General features: G+C 44.6%; 1 protein-coding gene across 3 annotated transcripts; it reads right to left on the reverse strand.

Moving 5' to 3' along the window:
* Window positions 1–126: 126 nt before the first annotated feature.
* On the reverse strand, window positions 127–20880 carry GPN3 (GPN-loop GTPase 3). Of its 3 annotated transcripts, none has more exons than XM_061602522.1 (8): window positions 20718–20880; window positions 19589–19697; window positions 16177–16344; window positions 11610–11734; window positions 10371–10486; window positions 6420–6516; window positions 3435–3563; window positions 127–445 (listed from the first exon to the last, which is right to left on the reverse strand). In XM_061602522.1, exons 1-8 carry the CDS (start codon window positions 20763–20765, stop codon window positions 383–385), a joined length of 855 nt encoding a protein of 284 aa, XP_061458506.1. In that variant the 5' UTR covers window positions 20766–20880; the 3' UTR covers window positions 127–382. The 3 variants fall into 3 exon arrangements, with proteins under 3 accessions (XP_061458506.1, XP_061458509.1, XP_061458507.1); XM_061602525.1 differs by having other exon boundaries at window positions 19589–19709; XM_061602523.1 differs by having other exon boundaries at window positions 19589–19717.
* Between the last annotated feature and the right edge of the window lie 837 nt (window positions 20881–21717).

Below are 21717 nucleotides of genomic sequence, written 5' to 3' on the forward strand. Positions count from 1 at the left end.
TCCCACAAATCCCTCCTCCCCACATTTGTACCTCCTTGCTCCAGTTGCCTGAGAGACCAAAGACACACCTCCGCCACCACAAACGGTTGCCAGACTAAAACAGAAACGCTCCAGCTTTCTCATAGCTTAGAAATCAGTCAATAATTTATTTCTCACAATGCCCCTTTTTTTTTTGCTAGGGTAATGTCTTCAAATAATACAACTGTGCGATGTGGCATTATACAAATATATACACATTGAACTCTTCACCGGGGGGGGGGAATGCCCCTCCTTCAACTGACACCAAAGACACATGGAGCAGTTTGTGTATTTCAAAATACAACGTGCGGCAAATCTGAAGAGTCTTTTCCCCCTTCTTTTTACAAAATCAACCTGGAAGCCTTCATTCATCCACTTGATCTTGGAAGTATTCATCAAAAGCAGGTGGTTTATTTTCCTCAGTTTCCTGTTGGGAAAACAGATATTCAAATCTTTAACATTTTGAACTCTTCAAGGCTGCACAACTGTCCAAAATGCACACTAACTCTGTCAAAAAGAGGTAACTCTGTCATCAGGGCCAGCGCCAGACATGCTGGGGCCCTTGGGCACCAACCTGCCCTGGGCCCCAGCACACGCACGCACGCCCCACCTACCTCTCCTTGAAGGGCCCTTCCTTAGGGTGGGTGGGTACTGCTCCTTTCCGCGATTCATGCCCACCCTAAGGAGGGGCCCTTCAGGAGCCCCTTGGGACCCAGAGGCCCTCAGCCAGGGCCTGACCTGGCTGCCCTCTGGTGCCAGCCTTGTCTGTAGTGATTTTTTTCTCATGAAAATGACAATCCTAAACTCGGGTGCACACACACACGCAATTGCATACAACCCTATTTCTTATAAGAGTCCAGAGTAAATATTTTCACCCAGGATGTACTGAAAATGTTGTATGGCTGTCTTTTATTTTGTCTCTCACCCTTCAGGCCAATAGTATATTGAATGTACTGGGTTTAAACAAGCTTGCATGCTGCCCCCTTTGATAGGGAGATGTTTCCTCTAACTAATATTTGGGGAATATCTCTATATACCTGTTTACCATGATGTAACTTCCTTAAAGGGTGGGGTTATTTTATTATTTATTATTTGATTTATATCCCGCCCTTCCTCCCAGCAGGAGCCCAGGGCGGCAAACAGAAGCGCTTAAAACACTTTAAAACATCATAAAAACAGACCTTAAAATACATTAAAACAAAACGTTAAAAACATTTTAAAAAAAGGCTTTAAAAACATATTTTAAAAAAGGGTTAAAAACATTATTAAAAAAACATATTAACAAGCAATTCTAACACAGACGTAGACTGGGATAGGTCTCAGCTTAAAAGGCTTGTTATTAAAAAACATATTAACAAGCAATTCTAACACAGACGTAGACTGGGATAGGTCTCAACTTAAAAAGCTTGTTGAAACAGGAAAGTCTTCAAAAGGTGCCGAAAAGATAGCAGAGATGGCGCCTGCCTAATATTCAAGGGGAGGGAATTCCACAGGGATTCTTTTTCCTCCTCCTTTGTCTGGGGATATTGTAGATTCCTGCATATCCACCATTATTGAGCTTTAACCTCTAGAAGCAGCAGCATGGCAGATGCCCTTCCAGGAGCATCATCACGAAAGACTAAAATGGACTCCTACTTTTTCATCTAAGCAAGAGCCTATGTTTCCTGAACATATGAAAGGTCATGAGTAAACCTTTATACTTTTTACCTAAGAAGATTGTCTCTGTTGTTATTTGTGTCTGAGGGAAAGGTGGGCTGGTTGATTCTCAAAATCAGCTGTTACTAAATACTTCTGCTAAGAAATAGGACCGCATACATTCCTATTTCATTTTTAAACCAAACAGAATGGACCCCAAAATAAGATGCAACATCCAGAATCTGAGCTGGCTTTCTTTCATAGCAGTCCTATACACCAAGGTTTCCCAAACCTCTGAGTTCAGTGACCCCTTGATGCACTTACAAAGTGGCATTGAAGGCCAAGCCAAATTCTTAGGAATGTAAATGAAATAATATCAAGAAATATCAACATATAATCACCATTTATTAATAATCAATCACCAATGCTAGGAATCACACATTTTCAAAAATAAGGAATACTGTTTTATTGTAGAGTCATCTTCTTAAATACAGAGGTTCCTCATTGGCAAAGGAGATGCACTCTGTACATGCCCATGGCCTTTATTTCCGAGGCTCAGAGTTCCTAATTAAATTTTTCACACTATACCTGGTAAGCATCTTTGCCACCACTAGGCCCTTTTCGACCCCTAGGGCTTTATTCACTCCCTGCATAGTACCACCGACCTTTGGGGGTAAATATACACCATTTGGGGAAACCCTGCTATACATGCTTCATTGCGAGTAAACTCCACCAAGCACAGTGCAAATTATTCCTTGAATAGACCTGCACAAGGTTGTGCTGTTAGGAGGCAAACTCAACATCACTCAAGTTAACTGCATAGCCCAGGAGTGGGCCCCATGGAGCCTTCCTGAACTGATCAGAAGGAGGAGGAGGAAGCCTGGGATCCTAGAGAGGGGCCCAGTGGGTTTATTTATTTGATTTCTATCCTGCCCTTCCTCCCAGCAGACTGAAACAGGAGAAGGCTTCAGCACTTTTAACAGGGACAGCTCCGCCCCTGCACTTCCAGTTACAACTGAAGAAATGCTGTCTGACAATGGGCCAGCCCCTTTCTCTCCCCTCGGCCCTCCCTTGCTGCCCAAGCTGCTGCCACTTGTGCCTCCTCTCGAGGAGGAAGGATCAGAGGCTCAACCAGAGACGGTGCCCGAGAAGGATCTCAATGAAGTACCGCTGCTGCCTTCTCCAAGGATGGACGGCAGATTTGCTCACAGAAGGTCCTGGCTTTTCAACCTGTTCATAGGAGGGCCAGATTGCTAGCCCCGCCTCATTCAGAGAAACCCTCTCCATACAAATAGAACGCCTGCCCCAGGCCTATTTAAAGGGTTTCAAGGGGCGTATCTAATTGTTGCAAAACTTCTTAGCTTGAGGAGTCATGCCTAGTTGTACTGTGTAGAGATCCAGAGTTCTGTGTAATCTGTAAGATTATCTATGAAATGCTCTAAACCCAGATTTCACATTAAACATAATGGAGAAAAACACATCAGTGAGTCTGAATCCAATCGAGTTGGCCCAGATACCAGGAGCCATACATCACAGTGGCCAACCAGATGCCCATGGGAAGCCTGTGAGCTGAACATTACCACAACAGCATTCTTCCCACCTGTGATTACTTGCACCTAGTATTCAGATGTATACTGCCTCCGACAATGGACACAGAACACAGCCATCTTGGCTGAGTAGCTATTGATAAGGCCAATTTTTGTGGCCTTAATTTTCAGGGGTGGCTTAAATCCTGAATAAAAGGCCACAATTTTTTTGCAGGAGGGCGTTATAATCTTTACCTTTGGCTCTTTGAACTCCAGATCCTCCCCATATTGAATGGCAAAGTCTATGTGCTGCAGCACAATATTAACACTTTCTTCATCAGAGCGATCCAACGGCAAGAACCGAACCATGCTGTAGTCATCAATCTAGAAAAGGTAATTGACAGATGTGGAGAGAGTGAGTGGCAACGGCTACAAGTAACAACAGTTAACAGCCAAAACACTTAGCACTCACAGATTGCCTTAAAGGAAATAAAATACAATGAATGCTGATATGGTCTACTTTTATAGAAATGGTCTGATTCAGACAATTGTATGTCAGATTATTAAGTCAAGTTATGAATGAGCCTAGTGCATGCATGTGCAGCTGTTGGCAAAGAAAGAGTGCCTTAATGTATTTTTCCACAGCAGAGTTACAAGGCCAAGAAGCACAGAGTCCGTGCAGATCTCAAGGACAAGTATCCAAGGCAACCAGCTGGCCTTATCTATAAGACTTAGCAGATCTGGCCAGTCGGTGTGGGGGTCGAGGAATTTGTACAGAGAGAGAGCTTGTGATATATTCTATGGTCAGTAAAGTGACTCTTAAAACTCTTATCCTCAAGCCTCGGGGATATAAAACAATTACCCATAGCCGAACAGAATGAATGGCATGCAGTGATGAAAGAGGAGCTGGAAGCAATGCGAAAAAATGGCACATGGACGCTAGTACCTCTGCCCCCAGGGAAGAAAGCTATAGGGTGTAAATGGATATTTAAACGTAAGCGGTCGAGTACAGGACAGATACAAAGGTATAGGGCACGCCTAGTAGCTAAGGGCTTTACACAGCAATTCGGGACGGACTACGATGCAGTTTTCGCTCCCGTGGTGAAACATGAGTCAATCAGGGTTTTGCTAAAAATAGCTGCCATAGAAAACATGCATGTAAGCCACTATGACATCGGCACGGCGTTTTTACATGGGGAGTTAAAAGAAGAAATCTATATGGAACAGCCTCCCGGATGTGAAACACAGCCAGGTCTAGTTTGCAAGTTACAGAAATCCCTTTATGGTCTGCGCCAGAGTGCGCGCTGTTGGAACGAAAAATTAGATGATGTTCTGCAGTCAATGAATTTCAAGCGTTGTGTGACAGACCCCTGTGTGTATGTGAAAGAAACAAAGGGGGGGCTCACATACTGCCTAGTTTATGTAGATGACATCCTGTACTTTTCCCATGGGGAGGAAGACGAAAGAGAGTTCCATAATAGTCTGAAACAACATGTGGTAACGAAAAGTTTGGGACCTGTAAGTCATTATTTAGGTACAGAGGTCATACGGGGTTCAGACGGGAGTTTCGTGTTAAAACAGGAAGGAAAGATAAAACAAATACTAGCAGAATGTGGGATGTCTGAATGTAAGGCAGTAGGGACTCCCATGACAACATCATTTCAACAAGAAACCACAGAGACAGCTTGTGAAAACCCTGCTAGGTACAGACACATCATAGGACAGTTGCAATATCTTGTTAAGGTAACAAGACCTGACATTTGTAATGCTGTTAGCATCTTAAGTCGAAAAGTAGAATAGCCTACTGAGACAGATTGGCAAGGAATAAAACGAGTCCTGAGGTATTTGCAAGGTACTAGCAGTAAAGGTCTAGTGTTGTCCAGCAGTAAACACGGGAGTATGTGCTGCTATGTAGATGCGGATCATGCTGGCGATCACAGTAGCCGCAAGTCTACTACTGGTGTTGTCATTCTATTATATGATTCAGTGATTGATTGGTGCAGTAAGAGGCAAACTATAGTGGCTACATCGAGTTCAGAAGCTGAATATATAGCGTTGTCTCTGGTTTGTAACGAACTTACCTGGTTCGACCATCTACTGTTTGAAATTGGAAAAGGCATAGACAAACCAATCAAAATATATGAGGACAATCAGACCTGCATTAAGCTAGCTCAGTCAGAAGCACACACCAAGAGAACCAAGCATATCAGCATCAAATATCACCATGTCAGAGAAATGATTAAACAAGGGTTTGTGGAATTAATTTATTGTAACACTGCTGATATGCTGGCTGACGTTATGACAAAACCACTAAGTGAAGACAAGTTCTTAAAACTGATAAATCAAGTAGGTATGACAGCGAAAGTGGGATGATGGGAATCATGAAAAATAATTGCTGAAATAAATGTATTACAAATGATGCTGATGTAAACTGAAGAAATGTATCATGTGGAGAAATGTAATTTAAGTGACTGCAAGGAATGTAACTGTAATTGTGATAACAAAAGTTGGAAGAAACATGAAAGATGTAATGTAAATGATAAAGATTTATGCTATGGAAAAATAGGTGGGGGGTGTTGGCAAAGAAAGAGTGCCTGAATGTATTTTTCCACAGCAGAGTTACAAGGCCAAGAAGCACAGAGTCCGTGCAGATCTCAAGGACAAGTATCCAAGGCAACCAGCTGGCCTTATCTATAAGACTTAGCAGATCTGGCCAGTCGGTGTGGGGGTCGAGGAGTTTGTACAGAGAGAGAGCTTGTGATATATTCTATGGTCAGTAAAGTGACTCTTAAAACTTATTACTTGTCTGGCTCATTGCTTCAACTGGCATCTAGCCTGTCACTATACTGTTCTGCATCCTGGGCATCTGCTTGCGCCAGATACAACATCCAATAGCAGCTGCTTCTATCCTCTCTCATGCACTGAACACAATGTGGAAGTCTCCAATTAACTAAAGTTTCCTGTTTCATCTGAACTGGGAAACTGTGGTTACCACCCTTGGAACAAAACCAGATCTTCAACCAACTTCAAACCACTGAGATTGACAGGTGGGCAGCCCTATTAATTCACACCAAGCATAAAAATGACACAATCCACCATGCTGGGCTATTGCAGGTGGCAATTTTAAGGTATCAAATGCAGGCAGCTAGGACAGTGATAGACTGACCTGTCAAAAATGGTCAACTAACAAGCTATGGTAACTGCCAACTCTGTGTTGGATCTTAAGACAGAACCACTTACCAACCCACAGATAGCTTGAGTCAATTTCTTAAAACGTTTGCTTTTGACCAAATCAGTAGAATCTTCCAATGAAGAATACATGTCGGGGTCCAGGTACCTGGAAGGCATTAGAAAGTTTAAAACACAGCTATTTTGACAACGTCTTCATATTAACTGTACATGAGTTGCGCCTAACACAAATTATTCCCATCCTTAATTTTCTGTGTGTGTTACCTCGGGTGGTGGCGGGGGGCAGAGGAGAAGGAAATAGGATCTATTGGTAGATCTCTGGGTGATCTGCGATAGATCAGCAAGGGCTTCTGACTCCCAACTGTTTAATGCAACAACTTTTCCCACCTAAATTAGGCAACGGAAATTAAGAAGGGACTTGCGAGCTCAGCTCAGTGCTGCAAACATTTTCAGAGCCTGTGGTGTAAAATAACCAGGATGTAGAGGATTCTGGGTATCTGAAAATATTGGTTCTGTCTGTGTCTGGAAAGTGTAAAAAACTGCTGAGTGTGGGAAAACAACTGATAGACCAGATGGCTTAGCAAACATGCCTTTGTGTTTTCTTGCATGCCCTTGAAGCGGCAGTATAACCAGCTTCAAAGTGTTACAACTGTAGTTAGCAAGTACTCCCTTAGCAACATGGCCCGGTACTCCCTAACAACCTGTTCTAGCAATCTATAGATAAACAGAATGCTTTGAATTAAAAGAATCTCATATGTATTACACATGCTCGAAATGTGAGAGTTTCATCTGAAGTCTTTGTTCTTTGAAGTCTTTGAAAAACTATAAAGGCCTGCGCCATGTTGTAGAGAGTCAGAGTCAGTTGCAGTTTTCTGCTTGGCTCTCCACCGCTGTATGCTTTGAATAAATTTGGAATCTGCTTCTGCTCAAATTTGTCTCTGAGTGAATTCTTCCACAAGCCCTCCCCGCACCCCACTCTTAAATACTAACTGTATGCCTGGCTCTTGTTGGCAGATCTTGTGATTCTAATAAAAAATAAAAGATCCATCAAGCTTGAAGTCTGGTTATCCCTGATTTAAGGGACAATCCAGGGCTGTCAGTCCCCATGAATAAATGCACACAGCATCAGTATGCAAACTGCTGCAAACAGTCAAAGGGCCAACAACCTAACCCTGGAGGTTTTGTGAGCAGCACAAGACGTCAGTTCCACTGCATTGGCAACTTTCACCTTCACCGTATGCACAGATCTGAGATATATATATATATTATAGTCAGTGGTCGGGGTTTATGGGACTTGCAGTCCAGTGAAATTTGGAGGTTTGCAGTCCAGCAACATCCGGAAGGCCACAGGTTAGTCGCTCTCAGAGGACTGACTGCAAGTCCCATAAACCCCGACCACTGACTATAATGGCTAGGGCTGATGGCAGCTAACGTCTGGACCCCCCTCTGCTCTTTTCAATTACAGGAGACTTTTAATTTTTTAATTCATTTTTTCTTTCTGGGCTGTGGAAGATCTTAATCCCTCTCCTCCCTTATTGCATTTTCTCTCCCTTCACTGAAAACTGAATTCAAGTTTTTATGGCATGGCAGACGTAACCCCAGAGAGTTTTGTAGTTGGGGCTGACGGGAGTTGTTGTCCCAAGAACATCTGGAGAGCCACAGGTTGGGAATATAAGAAGTGGCCTTATACTGAATCAGATTCACAGGTCCTTCTAGCTCAGTACTCTCCACACTGACTGGCAGAGGCTCTCCAGGGTTACAGACAGGGAGCCTCTCTCAGCCCTACCTGGAGATGCTGAGGATTGAACCTGGAACCTTCCGCATGCAAGGCAGATGTTCTACGACTGAGCTATGGTCCCTTCCACTACTCTCATTTATAATGGCCTTTTACTCAGGCCTGGCAACTGCCATTTGGCCCCTTCCTCCCCCAAAAGGCCTCCTTCATTCTAAAAAACTTCACCATGCTGGTGTTTAAAGCCCTAAACAACCTGGTCCCAAATATCTGGAAGACTGCCTCCTTCTCTACAGACCCTCTTGGGTGTTGAGATCAGCAGAGGGGGCCCTTTCCGTAGTTCTGCCACCATGGGAAGCACGTGCGGTGGTGGTGGCTTGGAAGAGGGCATTCTCTGTGGTGGCCCCTGAATTGTGGAACTCCCTCCCCACTGAGGTGCATCTGGCAACTTCGCTGTACAGTTTTTGGGGAATGCTGAAGATGCACCTCTTTACCCAGGCCTTCGGCACCCGACACATGTATTTTACGGACCCACCCGATTTGGGGATTTTAGGTTGTTTTTAAATTGCATTTAATGTCATATTTTAAAGTTGTTGTAACCTGCCCTGGGACCTTTGGGTGAAGGGTGGGGAATAAATGAAGATAATGATAAATCATCATCATCATCATAGAAGATTGCTGGGACTTTGAACTTGCTTTTTCCCCCTTCCCTCCAATTTGTTTTGCTTTTTTATTGTATTGCTTAACCATTTTATTTTTAAAATTATAAACTGCTTTAAGCATTTGGGCAGACAGGCTAATAGGTAGTAAAGAAAGAGACTTGAAGGCCTCTTGCCAGCCCCCACAGTATCTCCAATTCACACAGGGGCCACAACGTATCATATCCCTTTAAACATTTGTGCTTCCCCAAAGAATCCTGGGAACTGTGGTTTGTGAAAGGTGCAGAGGGTTGTTAGGAGACTCCTGTTCCTCTGACAGAGTTACAATTCCCAGAGTTGTGTAACAGTCAGTCTCTCTTCCCAGGGATCTGTGGGAATTGCAGCTCTTCGATGGGACGCAATATCTAACAACTCTCAGCACCCTCAACAAACTACAGTTTCCAGGATTCTTTGGGGGAAGCTACAACTGTTTAAAGTGGCATGATATTGCTTTAAATGGATGGTACAGGCGTGGCCAGAGTGTGTGATGAAGGACCCAAGGTGAGACAAGAAAAAGACCTCAAAGCATACCTTGAAGAGAGTGTACTGCACTGCTGCTACCTATAAACAGACGCTTGTATAACTGATGGGTGATTTTGGATCTTCTAGTCGTAACTGTGGTCCCCATATGCATGGTGTCTCAGAGGATTTGTGTTTAGGAGGATCTCTGATCAAATTGTTATTTGCAGGACTGGCGCCAGGCATGACTAGGCCATTGCGCACCAGCCTGCCCCGGGCACACGGCTCCTGCCTGTTCCACCTGCCTCTCTCCTGTCTTCTGCTGCTGTGTGCACTGCACCTGCAGGGCTGCCATCAACCAAGATGGTGGCGGAGGCTTCTCTAAGGAGCTGAAGCCCTCGCCGCCATCTTAGTTGATGGCACGCACGCGCAGTATACTACGTGCGCGCACATACCTGCCATCAACCAAGATGGTGGTCGGGGCATTAGCCCCTTAAAGAAGCCTCTGCCGCCATCTTGGTTGATGGCAGCCCTGCGCATGCAGCAGCAGGAGACAGGCAGGTGGAGCGAGCGAATGGGTGGGCGGCCTGGCGGATCGCAGAAGGGGAGAGCTACTCTCCAACTCTAATGAGGGGCCTTCAGGGGCCCTCAGCCAGGGCCCAACCTGGCTGCCCTTTGGTGCCAGCCCTGGTTATATGCGCTGCTCTAAAATGTGGATTTTTAAAGTGCATTTTTGTATTTGACTTTTATTTGTGATATTTACAGGATGTTGTAAACTGCTTAGCAATTTTCTTTGAAACATAAAGCAGTTTGAGACCCAGTGTGGTGATTAGAGAGTTAGATTAGGACCTGGGAAACCAGGGTTCAACTCCCCACTCAGCCATGAAGCTCGCAGGGTGGCCTTGGGCCAGTCAGTATCTCTCGGCCTAGCCTACCTTACAGGATTGTTGTGAGGGTAAAATAGAGATGGGGACAACCACGTTTGTCACCTTAAGTTCCTTGGAGAAAAGGTGGGACATGAGTGTAATAAATAATAATAATAAATAGAAAGAGTCAAATAATTATACTACTACTTGAAATCTACTTGCCACAATATTGAGGCAAGGTGCTTACTTTTCAATTTCTGCTTTAGCTTTCTTGCTCAGCAAGTCCATCTTTGTCATCACATTGACTTGGGGAATCTCCAAGGATATCATTGCACTGAGGGCTGCCATGGCTCCGGAAATAAACTAGCAAAAGGGAAACACAAACACAAGAAGAGAATTGGAGGAGCGGAACAGGCTTTCCAAAATGCCACCTGTTTGCTGCTGCAACAGGGCTATGCCAGGGCCCAAATCAGAGCTAGCCCAGACATTCAGAGGGTGGCGTAGCCGGCTTCAGGTGGCATCAGGGGTGGGTGGGGAGCAGAGAGATCAAGGAAGGCAGGAATATGGTACAGCTGGAAAAAGTTCAGAAAAGGGAGACCAGCATGATCAAAGGGACGGAGCACTCCGTAATGAGGAAAGGTTGCAACATTTGGGCCTTTTTAGTTTAGAAAAAAAGTGAGAAAGGGGAGGACAGGATAGAGACATCTTATATCATGCACGGTGTGGAGAAGGTGGATATGAGCAAGTTTCTCCCTTTCTTCAAAGCCTGGAACCCGGGGTCATCCAATGAAGTGGAATACTGGAACATTGCAGACAGACAAACCAAAGGCCTTCTTCACACAGCTCAGTGTTAAACTATGGGATCTGCTCCCAAAGGATGTAGACCTGGTCACTACCCTGGAGAGCTTTAAAAGGGGGTTGGACAAATTCATGGAAGATAATGCTATCAGTGGCTACTAGCCGTGATGGCTTTCTACTACTTCCAGTGTCTGAGGCATTATACCTTTGAATACCAGGTACTGGGAATCACAAGTGGGGAGAGTGCTGCCACGTTCATGCCTTGCTTTCTGGCTTCCCACGGTCATCTGGTCGGCCTCTGTGAGAACAGAAGGTTGGACTAGGTGGGCCTTTGATATGACCCAGCGACAGGGCTCTTTTTATGTTCTCATGAACTGATGTCCAAATGGTGCAGCCAGGCTTTTTCAAGTGTTAGCCGGGAGTTGGGGGGGCAGGGATTTGGGCTCCACTTCAGGCAGCTGAATGTCTTAGGCTGGCACTGTCCAAAAATCTAGATGCTACAGTAGTACAACAAAGCAAGCAGCTCGGCTGTTGAGACGACAGGTCAAGATCTTTTAATGTGCCAAAATGTAGCATTAAAAAAAAAAGACTCAAAACATATTAAGACCGTTAAAGTACCCCTCCAACACACACACACACATTTTATCTAGACCTGTTGCTGCTTGGGGGAGGGGGAATTGCAAGTTACCTTAAAGGATTCCACCATAAACTGAGAATCAACCAGAAAAACACCACAGACGCGAAATTCCCATTGCTGCAGCTTCTCAACAAACTGTTTCATCACTGGCAGGTGGGTGTAGAGTTCAATCTGACCTAAGGTGGAGGACACAACATTTACTAAATTTATTTGTTTAACACATTTGTACCCCACCCTTCCATACAAGGTCCAGGGGGCTCATTATTTCAAAAAACAAACCTAGCCTATTTAAGACCAATAAAAATGATAATAAAAACATATAATCTGGGTAGACCTGAGCATCAGGGTAGACCTGAGGGTCAGGGAGGGGGTTGCGTGGTCTATAGGAGCTCCATCTCCCTTTGCAAGCACCCTGTCCATGTGACTACTGGTCTGGAGTGTTTGCACCTTACGTTGGGTCAGCAGGACAGACTGGGGATTCTGTTGGTGTACCGCCCACCCCACTGCCCAACAGACTTCCTAGCTGAGCTGACAGAGGTGGTCTCGGGTGTACTGTTGAGATCCCCCAGACTGTTGGTTCTGGGGGATGTCAACATCCATGCCGAGGCCACCTTATCCGGGGCGGCTCAAGATTTCATGGTCTCCATGACAACCATGGGACTGTCCCAATATGCCATTGGCCCAACACATGTAGCAGGGCATACTCTAGATTTGTTTTTTACAACTGGACATGGAGTTGGTGATCTGAATGTGGGGGGCCTTACATCAGTCCCTCTGTCATGGACTGATCACTGCTTGCTGAAGTTTAGACTTACAGCGGCTTTTCCCCTCTGCAAGGGTGGGGGACCTATTAAGTTGGTCCGCCCCCAGAGACTAATGGATCCGGAAGGTTTCCAAAGGGCTCTGCGGAGTTTTCCGGCTGATAGGGCTGGCGCTCCTGTCGAAACCCTGGTCGAGCTGTGGAATACAGAAATGACCCGGGCGGTTGACATGATTGCTCCTGAGCGCCCTCTCCTGTGTAGAACTTGTATGACTCCATGGTATACCCCAGAGTTGAGAGCGATGAAACAATATCAGAGAAGGCTTGAGTGCAGATAGAGGCGAACTCCTAGTGGATGCAATTATACACTGGTAAGTGCCTATGGTAAGCTGTATTTAGGGGCAGTGAGGGCAGCGAAAAAACAATATTTTGCTGCTACTATCAAATCATCAATCTGCCGTCTAGCAGAGCTCTTCAGAATTGTCCGGGGGCTATTACACTCTGGCCTCAGGGACATGACAGAACCATCTGAGGCCCGCTGTAATGAATTTGCTAGGCACTTCCAGGATAAAATCTTTAGCATCCGCCAGGACTTAGACTCCAGTGTTATAGCAGGTGAATCAAGCGAGGTATCCAGAGCACAGCCATGTCCCGATTTCTTGGATGAGTTTCAGCTGGTGCAGCTTGAGGATGTTGACAAGGTGCTTGGACAGGTTCGTGCCACCACTTCTGTGCTGGATCCTTGCCCTTCTTGGCTAATAAAAGCTAGCAGGGATGGAACAGCCGGCTGGGCCAAGGAAGTGATTAATGCCTCTCTGTGAGAGGGGGTGGTCCCTGGCTGTCTGAAAGAGGCAGTAGTGAAACCATTCCTGAAGAGACCCTCCCTGGACCCAGAAAATCTTAATAACTATAGGCCGGTAGCAAATATTCCATTCCTGGGCAAGGTCCTGGAACGAGTGGTTGCAGGCCAGCTCCAGACACTCTTGGATGAGACCAATTATCTGGATCCATTTCAGTCGCATGTCAGTCGGGTTTCAGGCCTGGTTTTGGCACGGAAACAGCCTTGGTTGCCCTGTATGATGACCTTTGTCAGGAGAGTGACAGGGGGAGTGTGACTCTGTTGATTCTCCTTGATCTCTCAGCGGCTTTCAATACCATCGACCATGGTATCCTTCTGGGGAGACTGGCTGAGTTGGGAGTGGGAGGTACTGCATGGCAGTGGTTCCACTCCTACTTGGCAGGTCGCCTCCAGAAGGTGGTGCTTGGGGAACATTGCTCGGCACCCTGGACTCTCCAGTATGGGGTTCCGCAGGGGTCAGTTCTCTTCCCCATGCTGTTCAACACCTACATGAAACCGTTGGGTGCGGTCATCCGGAGCTTTGGAGTGCATTGCCATCAGTATGCTGATGACACGCAGCTCTATTTCTCCTTTTCATCTTCTTCAGGTGAGGCTGTCAATGTGCTGAACTGGTGCCTGGCTGCGACAATGGAGTGGATGAGGGCTAATAAACTGAGGCTCAATCCAGACAAGACTGAGATGCTGTTAGTGGGTGGTTCTTCTGAGGTGCTGTTAGTAGGATGGTGGATGTCCATCCTGTCCTGGATGGGATTGCACTCCCCCTGAAGGAGCAGGTTCATAGCTTGGGGGTTCACCTAGAATCATCTCTGTCACTTGAGGCTCAGGTAGCCTCAGTGGTATGGAGTGCCTTCTACCAACTTCGGTTGGTGGCCAACTACGTCCCTATTTGGACAGAGATAACCTGGCTTTAGTTGTCCATGCTCTGGTAACGTCTAAATTAGATTACTGCAATGCACTCTATGTGGGGCTGCCTTTGAAGACGGCTCGGAAACTGCAGCTTGTGCAAAATGCAGCGGCCAGATTGGTAACAGGGACCAGTGGTCTGAACATATAAAACTGATTCTGGCCCGCTTGCACTGGCTGCCTTTATGTTTCCGAGCTCGATTCAAGGTGCTGGTTTTGACCTATAAAGCCTTACACGGCTTGGGACCACAATACCTGATGGAATGCCTCTCCCAATATGAACCCACCCATACACTACGTTCAAGATCAAAGGCCCTCCTCCGGGTGCCTACTCCGAGGGAAGCTCAGAGGATGGCAACAAGGGAGAGGGCCTTCTCAGTGGTGGCCCCCAAATTATGGAATGATCTTGTTGACGAGGTGTGCCTGGCGCCAACACTGTTATCTTTTCGGCGCCAGGTCAAGACTTTCCTCTTCTCCCAGGCATTTAAGCATGTGTTTTATATTGTTTTAAATTTTTAAATTGTGTTTTAAATTGTTTTTTAAAAAGATGTATTTTAAATTGTATTTGTTTTTATTTATTTATTTTATTTATTTATTATTTCAATTTATATACCGCCCTTAGCAGAATAGCTCTCAGGGCAGTGAACAAACAAGATAAAATACAATATATCATAGTAAAAAATCACAAAAACATGTACAAACAAACAACAGAAAGCACAACAAAAACGAAATACAACACAAATTAAGGATACATGTTAAAAGTAGAAAGATTAAGAAAATTAAAAGATTAAAATGCCTGGGAGCATAAAAAGGTCTTTACCTGGCGCCAGAAAGATAGAAGTGTAGGCGCCAGGCGTACCTCTTCGGGGAGGCTGTTCCACAACTCAGGGGCCACCACAGAAAAGGCCCTAGATCTAGTAACCACCCTCCGGGCTTCCCAATGAGTTGGTACCCGGAGGAGGGCCTTAGATTCTGAACGAAGTGAACGGGTAGGTTCATAGCGAGAGAGGCGTTCCACAAGGTATTGAGGTCCCATGCCGTGTAAGGCTTTATAGGTCAAAACCAGCACCTTGAATCTCGCCCGGAAGCAAATAGGGAGCCAGTTATTGTAAACCGCCCAGAGAGCTTCGGCTATGGGGCCGTATACAAGTATAATAAATAAATAAATAAATAAATAAATAAAATAATGATAGTAACAACCGAAGACAGAAATAGCAGATAAAAAGAGCAGCAGCTTAAAGACCAAGGATGAAAGCGAGTGAGGCCAGAGGCAAAAAATTGGCAGAAGAGACGTTGTGGCCACAGTTGGCCACACTGTTTCTGTGCCGTTGATTATTGAGGTAAACAAGCAAATGAACAAAGAAGCGCATATCTCTCAGGCTACATTCACACCATATATTTATTCTACTTTAAACAGTAATGGCTTCCACCAAAGAATCCTGGGAACTGCAGTTTGTGAAGGGTGCTGAGAGCTGTTAGGAGACCCCCTACTCCCCTCACAGAGTTATAGTTCCCAGAGTGGTTTAACAATCCATCTCTCCAGGGAACTCTGGGAATTGTAGTTTTGTGAGGAGAATGGGGTGTGTGTGTGTCTCCTTTCAACTCTTAACATCCTTTCCAAACTATGCTTCCCAGGATTTTTTTTTTTTTGGCGGGGGGGGGGGAAGACATGACTGTTAACAGTGGAATAAATGTATGATGTGAATGTGGTCTTGATCAGGGCTGTGTTGTAAGTGAGAGGTGGGGAACTACTTCCAGCCAGTGGCCTGAATTCTTATCTTACCCTCCCCACCCCACCGGCCACGTCTGACAAGTTGGTGGTACTTGCAAAGCGCTACAAACAGGACCTTGAAGATGCCACCAATGAGCGGATCGGCAGTGCCTGCAAGCCCCCTTGTGGCCCAGCTGAGTCTTTACCTGCTACACACGTGACATCACATATGACATCAGATGGAAGGCCGGTGGGCGCAGCTTGGTGAAAACGGCCTTGCAGGCCAAATGGGGAGGCCGGATGGGCCTGACTAGGCCTGCAGGCTGGAGGCTCCCCAGTGCGGTACAAAGCCTTTATTTCCATTATTTTTATATTCTTTGCTTACCTGGGCAATCAAAAAGTATATAATCGTCTTCCACATGGCCAAGACATTCTTCTAGCCAGTCAAAATTTCTTGCAAAGTATTCCATGCAAAAGACTAAGCCGCCATTGGGGCCAAACCTTAGGGAGTCATCTTCCATAACGTCATCAACTTCAATTAATTCCCGGATATCTGAAAGAAAAAGGGGGAAAGAACGCTTTTGCTTGATTTAGACTGGTGGTTCTCAAGCGTCTCTTCTCATAAACCACATGAAAATTGCTGAGGGTGCTGGAGGACCACTTAACAATTTTTCTGCCTGTTGTAGCAACTGTATTCCTCCGTGCTAGATGCTGTACTTCTTTGATTGCTTCTTTTATTTATTATATTGTATTACAATTTGCATTCCATAGAATACAGGAGATAAAAGCAGCAATAAAAATATAATCAGAAATCAATATGAATATTTTATGCAGACATGCCGCAGACCACCTGAATGAACCTTGCTGACCCATGGACCGCAGTGTGTGAACCCCTGACATAGACTGACAACTAAGGACTGCCCGGCTGGAACAAACCAAGGCTGCAACTTGTCTAACATCCCATTTCTAACAGTGGCCACTCAGAAGCCTCTAGGAAGTTTAACAGCAAGGCACAAGAGCAGCAAACTTTCTTCTCTTCCTCCTCCTCATCGTCTGAGGTCCATGGGAATACTGCCTCTGAACATGGAGGTTCTGGTTTTTTATGCCTTATATCAGACCAGACTTTTTGTCCATCCAGCCCAGCACTGATTGGCAGCAACTCTCCAGTGTCTTAGACTAAAACAGGTTTTTCCCAGCCTACTGTGGAGATGCCAGGGATTGAACTTGAGACCTTCAGCATGTAAAGGGTGTGTTCTACCACTGAGTTATGGTTCTTCACCTAAAAATAAGGTTAAGATTCCAGTCCTCATGATTCTGAATAAAGAACCAATTTAAATAGGAACTGCCATCTACCGAATCAAGCCAAAAGCGCATCTTGCTCAGTACTGTCTACGCTGAGTGGCAGAGATTCTCCAGGGTTTAGGAACATAGGAAACTGCTTTCTACATCCTCAGACCATTAGTCCACCTAATCCAGCACTGCTGACACTGACTAGCAGCAGCTCTCCAGGGTTTCAGGCAGGGGTCTCTCCCAGCCCTGCCTGGAGATGTTGGGGACTGAACCTGGGACCTTCCGCATGCACAGCAGACGAACTACCACTGAACTACATCTCCTCCCCCTAAGTACAATGACAGCTTGTTATAACATAGGGGACAGGGTGGGCAAAAGATGCACCCATGTTATAGGGGTTCCATATTATAATGAAAACTGCTGTACTGTGTACAGTATTTTTCTTGGGGACATAATCATACCCATGGTATATTCAAATCTGCGGTACAGTGAGATGCATTATAATGAGCTCCAAAAAGACCTCTCCAAACTGAGTGAATGGGCGGGAAAATGGCAAATGCAATTCAATATAAACAAGTGTAAAATTATGCATATTGGAGCAAAAAATCTGAATTTCACATATACATTCATGGGGTCTGAACTGGCGGTGACCGACCAGGAGAGAGACCTCGGGGTTGTAGTGAACAGCACGATGAAAATGTCGACCCAGTGTGTGGCAGCTGTGAAAAAGGCAAATTCCATGCTAGGGATTAGGAAAGGTATTGAAAATAAAACAGCCGATATCATAATGCCGTTGTATAAATCTATGGTGCGGCCGGATTTGGAATACTGTGTACAGTTCTGGTCACCTCATCTCAAAAAGGATATTATAGAGTTGGAAAAGGTTCAGAAGAGGGCAACCAGAATGATCAAGGGGATGGAGTGACTCCCTTACGAGGAAAGGTTGCAGCATTTGGGGCTTTTTAGTTTAGAGAAAAGGCGGGTCAGATGAGACATGATAGAAGTGTATAAAATTATGCATGGCATTGAGAAAGTAGATAGAGAAAAGTTCTTCTCCCTCTCTCATAATACTAGAACTCGTGGACATTCAAAGAAGCTGAATGTTGGAAGATTCAGGACAGACAAAAGGAAGTACTTCTTTACTCAGTGCATAGTTAAACTATGGAATTTGCTCCCACAAGATGCAGTAATGGCCACCAGCTTGGATGGCTTTAAAAGAAGCTTAGACAAATTCATGGAGGACAGGGCTATCAATGGCTATGGCTGTGCTCTGCCACCCTAGTCAGAGGCAGCATGCTTCTGAAAACCAGTTGCCGGAAGCCTCAGGAGGGGAAAGTGTCCTTGCACTCGGGTCCTGCTTGTGGGGTTCCCCCAGGCACCTGGTTGGCCACTGGCCTGATCCAGCAGGCTCTTCTTATGTTCTTAATGAGCTTCCCCTGTAAAATAATTAGGCTTCACTTGTATTTTAAAAGAAAACAGTTGTACCTATCTCTGCTGGAAGGTCCAGCTTATCCAGAACCCTCTTTCCCAGAAGTCTATCCCAGTTTCTGAAAATGCTGGAGATTGAACCTGGGACCTTTTGTGTGCAAAGCAGATGCTCTACCCTGAGCTGCAATCCTTCCACTGCAATGTACAAACCTTCTGTTTTTCTAGAATATATATTAGTTTAATACGATTTAAAATACAATGCAGTTGTTGTACAGTAAGAGAATATGTAACATGTAATTGTTTCCAATTATATGTTTGCCATTCATCCTCTTACACAGTTTGTAAAATATATTAATTAGCACCAAAATAATGACCTGGAAATTTATTTTCTCATAAAATATATTTTGATTAAAATTATTGCTCCAAAAATAAATGTCCATGTTCATAAAGAGTTTTTATCCCATTAGCTCTCTCTTTCTCTTCCTTTCAAGAATCTAATTAGAAGGGTTAACTTGACTCCATATTTTTCCCCAAGTTCTCCTTAACCAGTTCTTTAATTTAGGATCCATTTCACAGTGGTTATGCATGCCACAGATGTCAGGGATATACGGAATGTATTCCTAGGAAAGGGGAGATGTTCAGAGTTTCTCTCTCCCATAATTGAATGAATCCAGGGTCATTCAATGAAGCTGAAGTGATAGAATTCAGGACATACAAATGGAAGGGCTCCTTTACAAAGTGCATAATTAAACTACAGAACTTGTTCCCGAAGAATGGTGTGACAGCCACAAACTTGAACAGCTTCATAAGGGGATTGGACAAATTCACGAAGGTAAGGCTATCAGTGGCTACTACTCTTGACAGGTATTTGGAACCTCCAGATTCAGTGTCAGTGTACCTCTGAATACCAGTTGCTAGGGAATACTCGTGTCCTGTTTTCGGCTTCCCACAGGCATGTGGTTTCGTGGTTATAGGCATGCGAGAACAGAATACCTGAATAGATGGGCCTTTGGTTCAAACCAGCAGGGCTCTTCTTATGATCATATACTTTACCACAAACCTGTCAGCCTTGGACTTACCTGCCATTACATCGTAGTCAAAGTGTTCTGCAGCAGGATCAAGATTCACCACTTGGACTGAGCGATTGAGTGCTTCACAGTGCTGGACCATAGTGGAGCAGTAAGTGCTCTGGAATCAAAACTGCAGAGCTTTAATGAAATAACAAAAGCCACTAGGAGGTTTCTAGCAGTGGTCAGGAATTCAACAATTTGGAGGAAAGGAGGAGCAGCTCAAGATATCTTTCACAGCCTCCTTAGGACCAACGGTCAACTAGCAAAGAACCATTAGTTCCCATTACATAGAGTAACACTGACTGCAATCTGTTGGGGTCCCTAGGAAGTATCATCAGTCAGCTCTGTATGAGTTTTTTAAATTTTACATAAACCACCCTGGTCATTATTTTATTTTATTTATTTATATAACAAAATTTATAAGCCGCTTGAATGTAAAGACTCTAAGCAGGTTACAAAAAATAAAAATAAAAATTAACAGAAAAGTATAATATAGATTTTTTGAAAAGTTCTGAAGAAACACCTGCCTCTACATCAGTCTGGTCACGTACTGAAACCATCCAAGTCTTCCTCTGTGTGGCTCTGCCATGTGAGACGTGGGTGGGGACTGCAGAGAAGACCTTCTTTGTGGTGGCACCCAATTTATGGGATTTGTTCCTCAGTTTGGTATGCCTGGTGCCTACCAATCCCCCCCAGGGGTTTCCTTGTTAAACTGTGTCAACGTTATTGGTGCATGATTTTTTTTTAATTCACCGTTTTATACTCTTCAACTTCTGCTATTATTTTGTTATTCTTCCTTTATTTTCAGTCCTCACCAACCTGATGCCATCTAGATGTATTGGACTACAACTCCAGTCAGTTGTAGACCAAAACATCTGGAGGGCATCAGGATGGCATAAATCATACTTATACTAAAGGATGGCACAGAAAACTTTTAAAAAATAAATACATCAAATAATAAACAGTGTTACTATGCCTAATAAGGATTAATTAGCAACTAAAGAAGAGTATAAATGCATGATTTGAGAGCGGAGATGTGGAAGAACGTGTGACTAATGATCCCCTCCCTAGAAAATCTATGGCCCCATAGCCAAATGGTCCCATAGCCTTCACCAAATGACCCTGCCCCTCAACTCACCTTCCCACTCCCAGCAGGCCCCATTACCATCTGGGCATAGCGAGGCATCACTCCCTGTCCCCAGCTCAGCACCTGGAAAAGAGCGAGCGCCAATAGTTTAGCCCAACGAACTTTCCGTAGCGTACCCGTACTGTAACGCTTCCTTTCTTAACTCTATGGTTTGCACCTCACTTCCGCAGCTACGGCAAGTCCCAGAATTCAAGATTAGAAAGACAAATTTACAATCTTAAGTAGAGTCAGCTCTTGAACAGCCCCAGACCCCGATGAGGTCTTGCATCTTGGAGGGGACAAATAACTTTTATTATATTTTGGCTTCAAAGGGTTCAAAAGTGCAATGTTTTCAGATAAGGTTCCAATGCTAAAAAGGCTTGCTAGGAAGGTATCAGCGGGGCTTAGTTTTAAGTAAAACATATTTATTTATTATTATTGATTTTGCCATACAGACCTTGCTTTTCTATGATGAGATCGAAGTCAAGGTGGCTTCCAACATTCGCACAAAATTAAAAACGCACAAACATGTTCTTCAAGGTCCCACAGAGCTCAACAGTATTTATGGTTCATGGGATTGCTGCCTTAAGGTGCAATCCTATACTCACTTACCCAGAAGTAAGTCCCATTGAACTCAACAAGATTTACTTCCGAGTAGATATTTATAGAATCACGCAAATCTGACCTGGGGTTTACTTCTGAGTAGACATGTGATCGCACAAATCTGAACCCCACAGTAAATGCATCTGTCAATCCAGGGGTTCCCGAACTATGGTTCGTGGGCCACCAGCGGCCAGTGAGTTTTATTCAAGTGGTCCACGGTGGATTTGTGGCTGAAGACAGGAGACGGCACATCCATCGCGTTAAATATATTTACTTTTCATTGGATTTTTATTGCTTGTTTTATTTCTTATACCGAATAGGACTGCGCTGCACTTTGAACTCTATGAAATTCAAACGGCAGTACAATAAAATGCAATGCATACACAAAGGAAGCAATGGAAATACAATT

Source organism: Rhineura floridana, chromosome 19 (assembly GCF_030035675.1).
Source record: "Rhineura floridana isolate rRhiFlo1 chromosome 19, rRhiFlo1.hap2, whole genome shotgun sequence".
In the NCBI taxonomy this organism is placed as follows: Eukaryota; Metazoa; Chordata; class Lepidosauria; order Squamata; family Rhineuridae; genus Rhineura; species Rhineura floridana.

Bases quoted from the DNA above. Each gene is read 5' to 3' on its own strand.
- GPN3 (XM_061602522.1), bottom strand. From the start codon at position 20,765: ATGCCTCGCTATGCCCAGATGGTAATGGGGCCTGCTGGGAGTGGGAAG. The intron at 11,735-16,176 runs GTAAGCAAAGAA...CCTCCACCTTAG, and splicing joins TATACTTTTTGATTGCCCAG to GTCAGATTGAACTCTACACC. The intron at 3,564-6,419 runs GTAAGTGGTTCT...TACCTTTTCTAG, and splicing joins CTCAAGCTATCTGTGGGTTG to ATTGATGACTACAGCATGGT.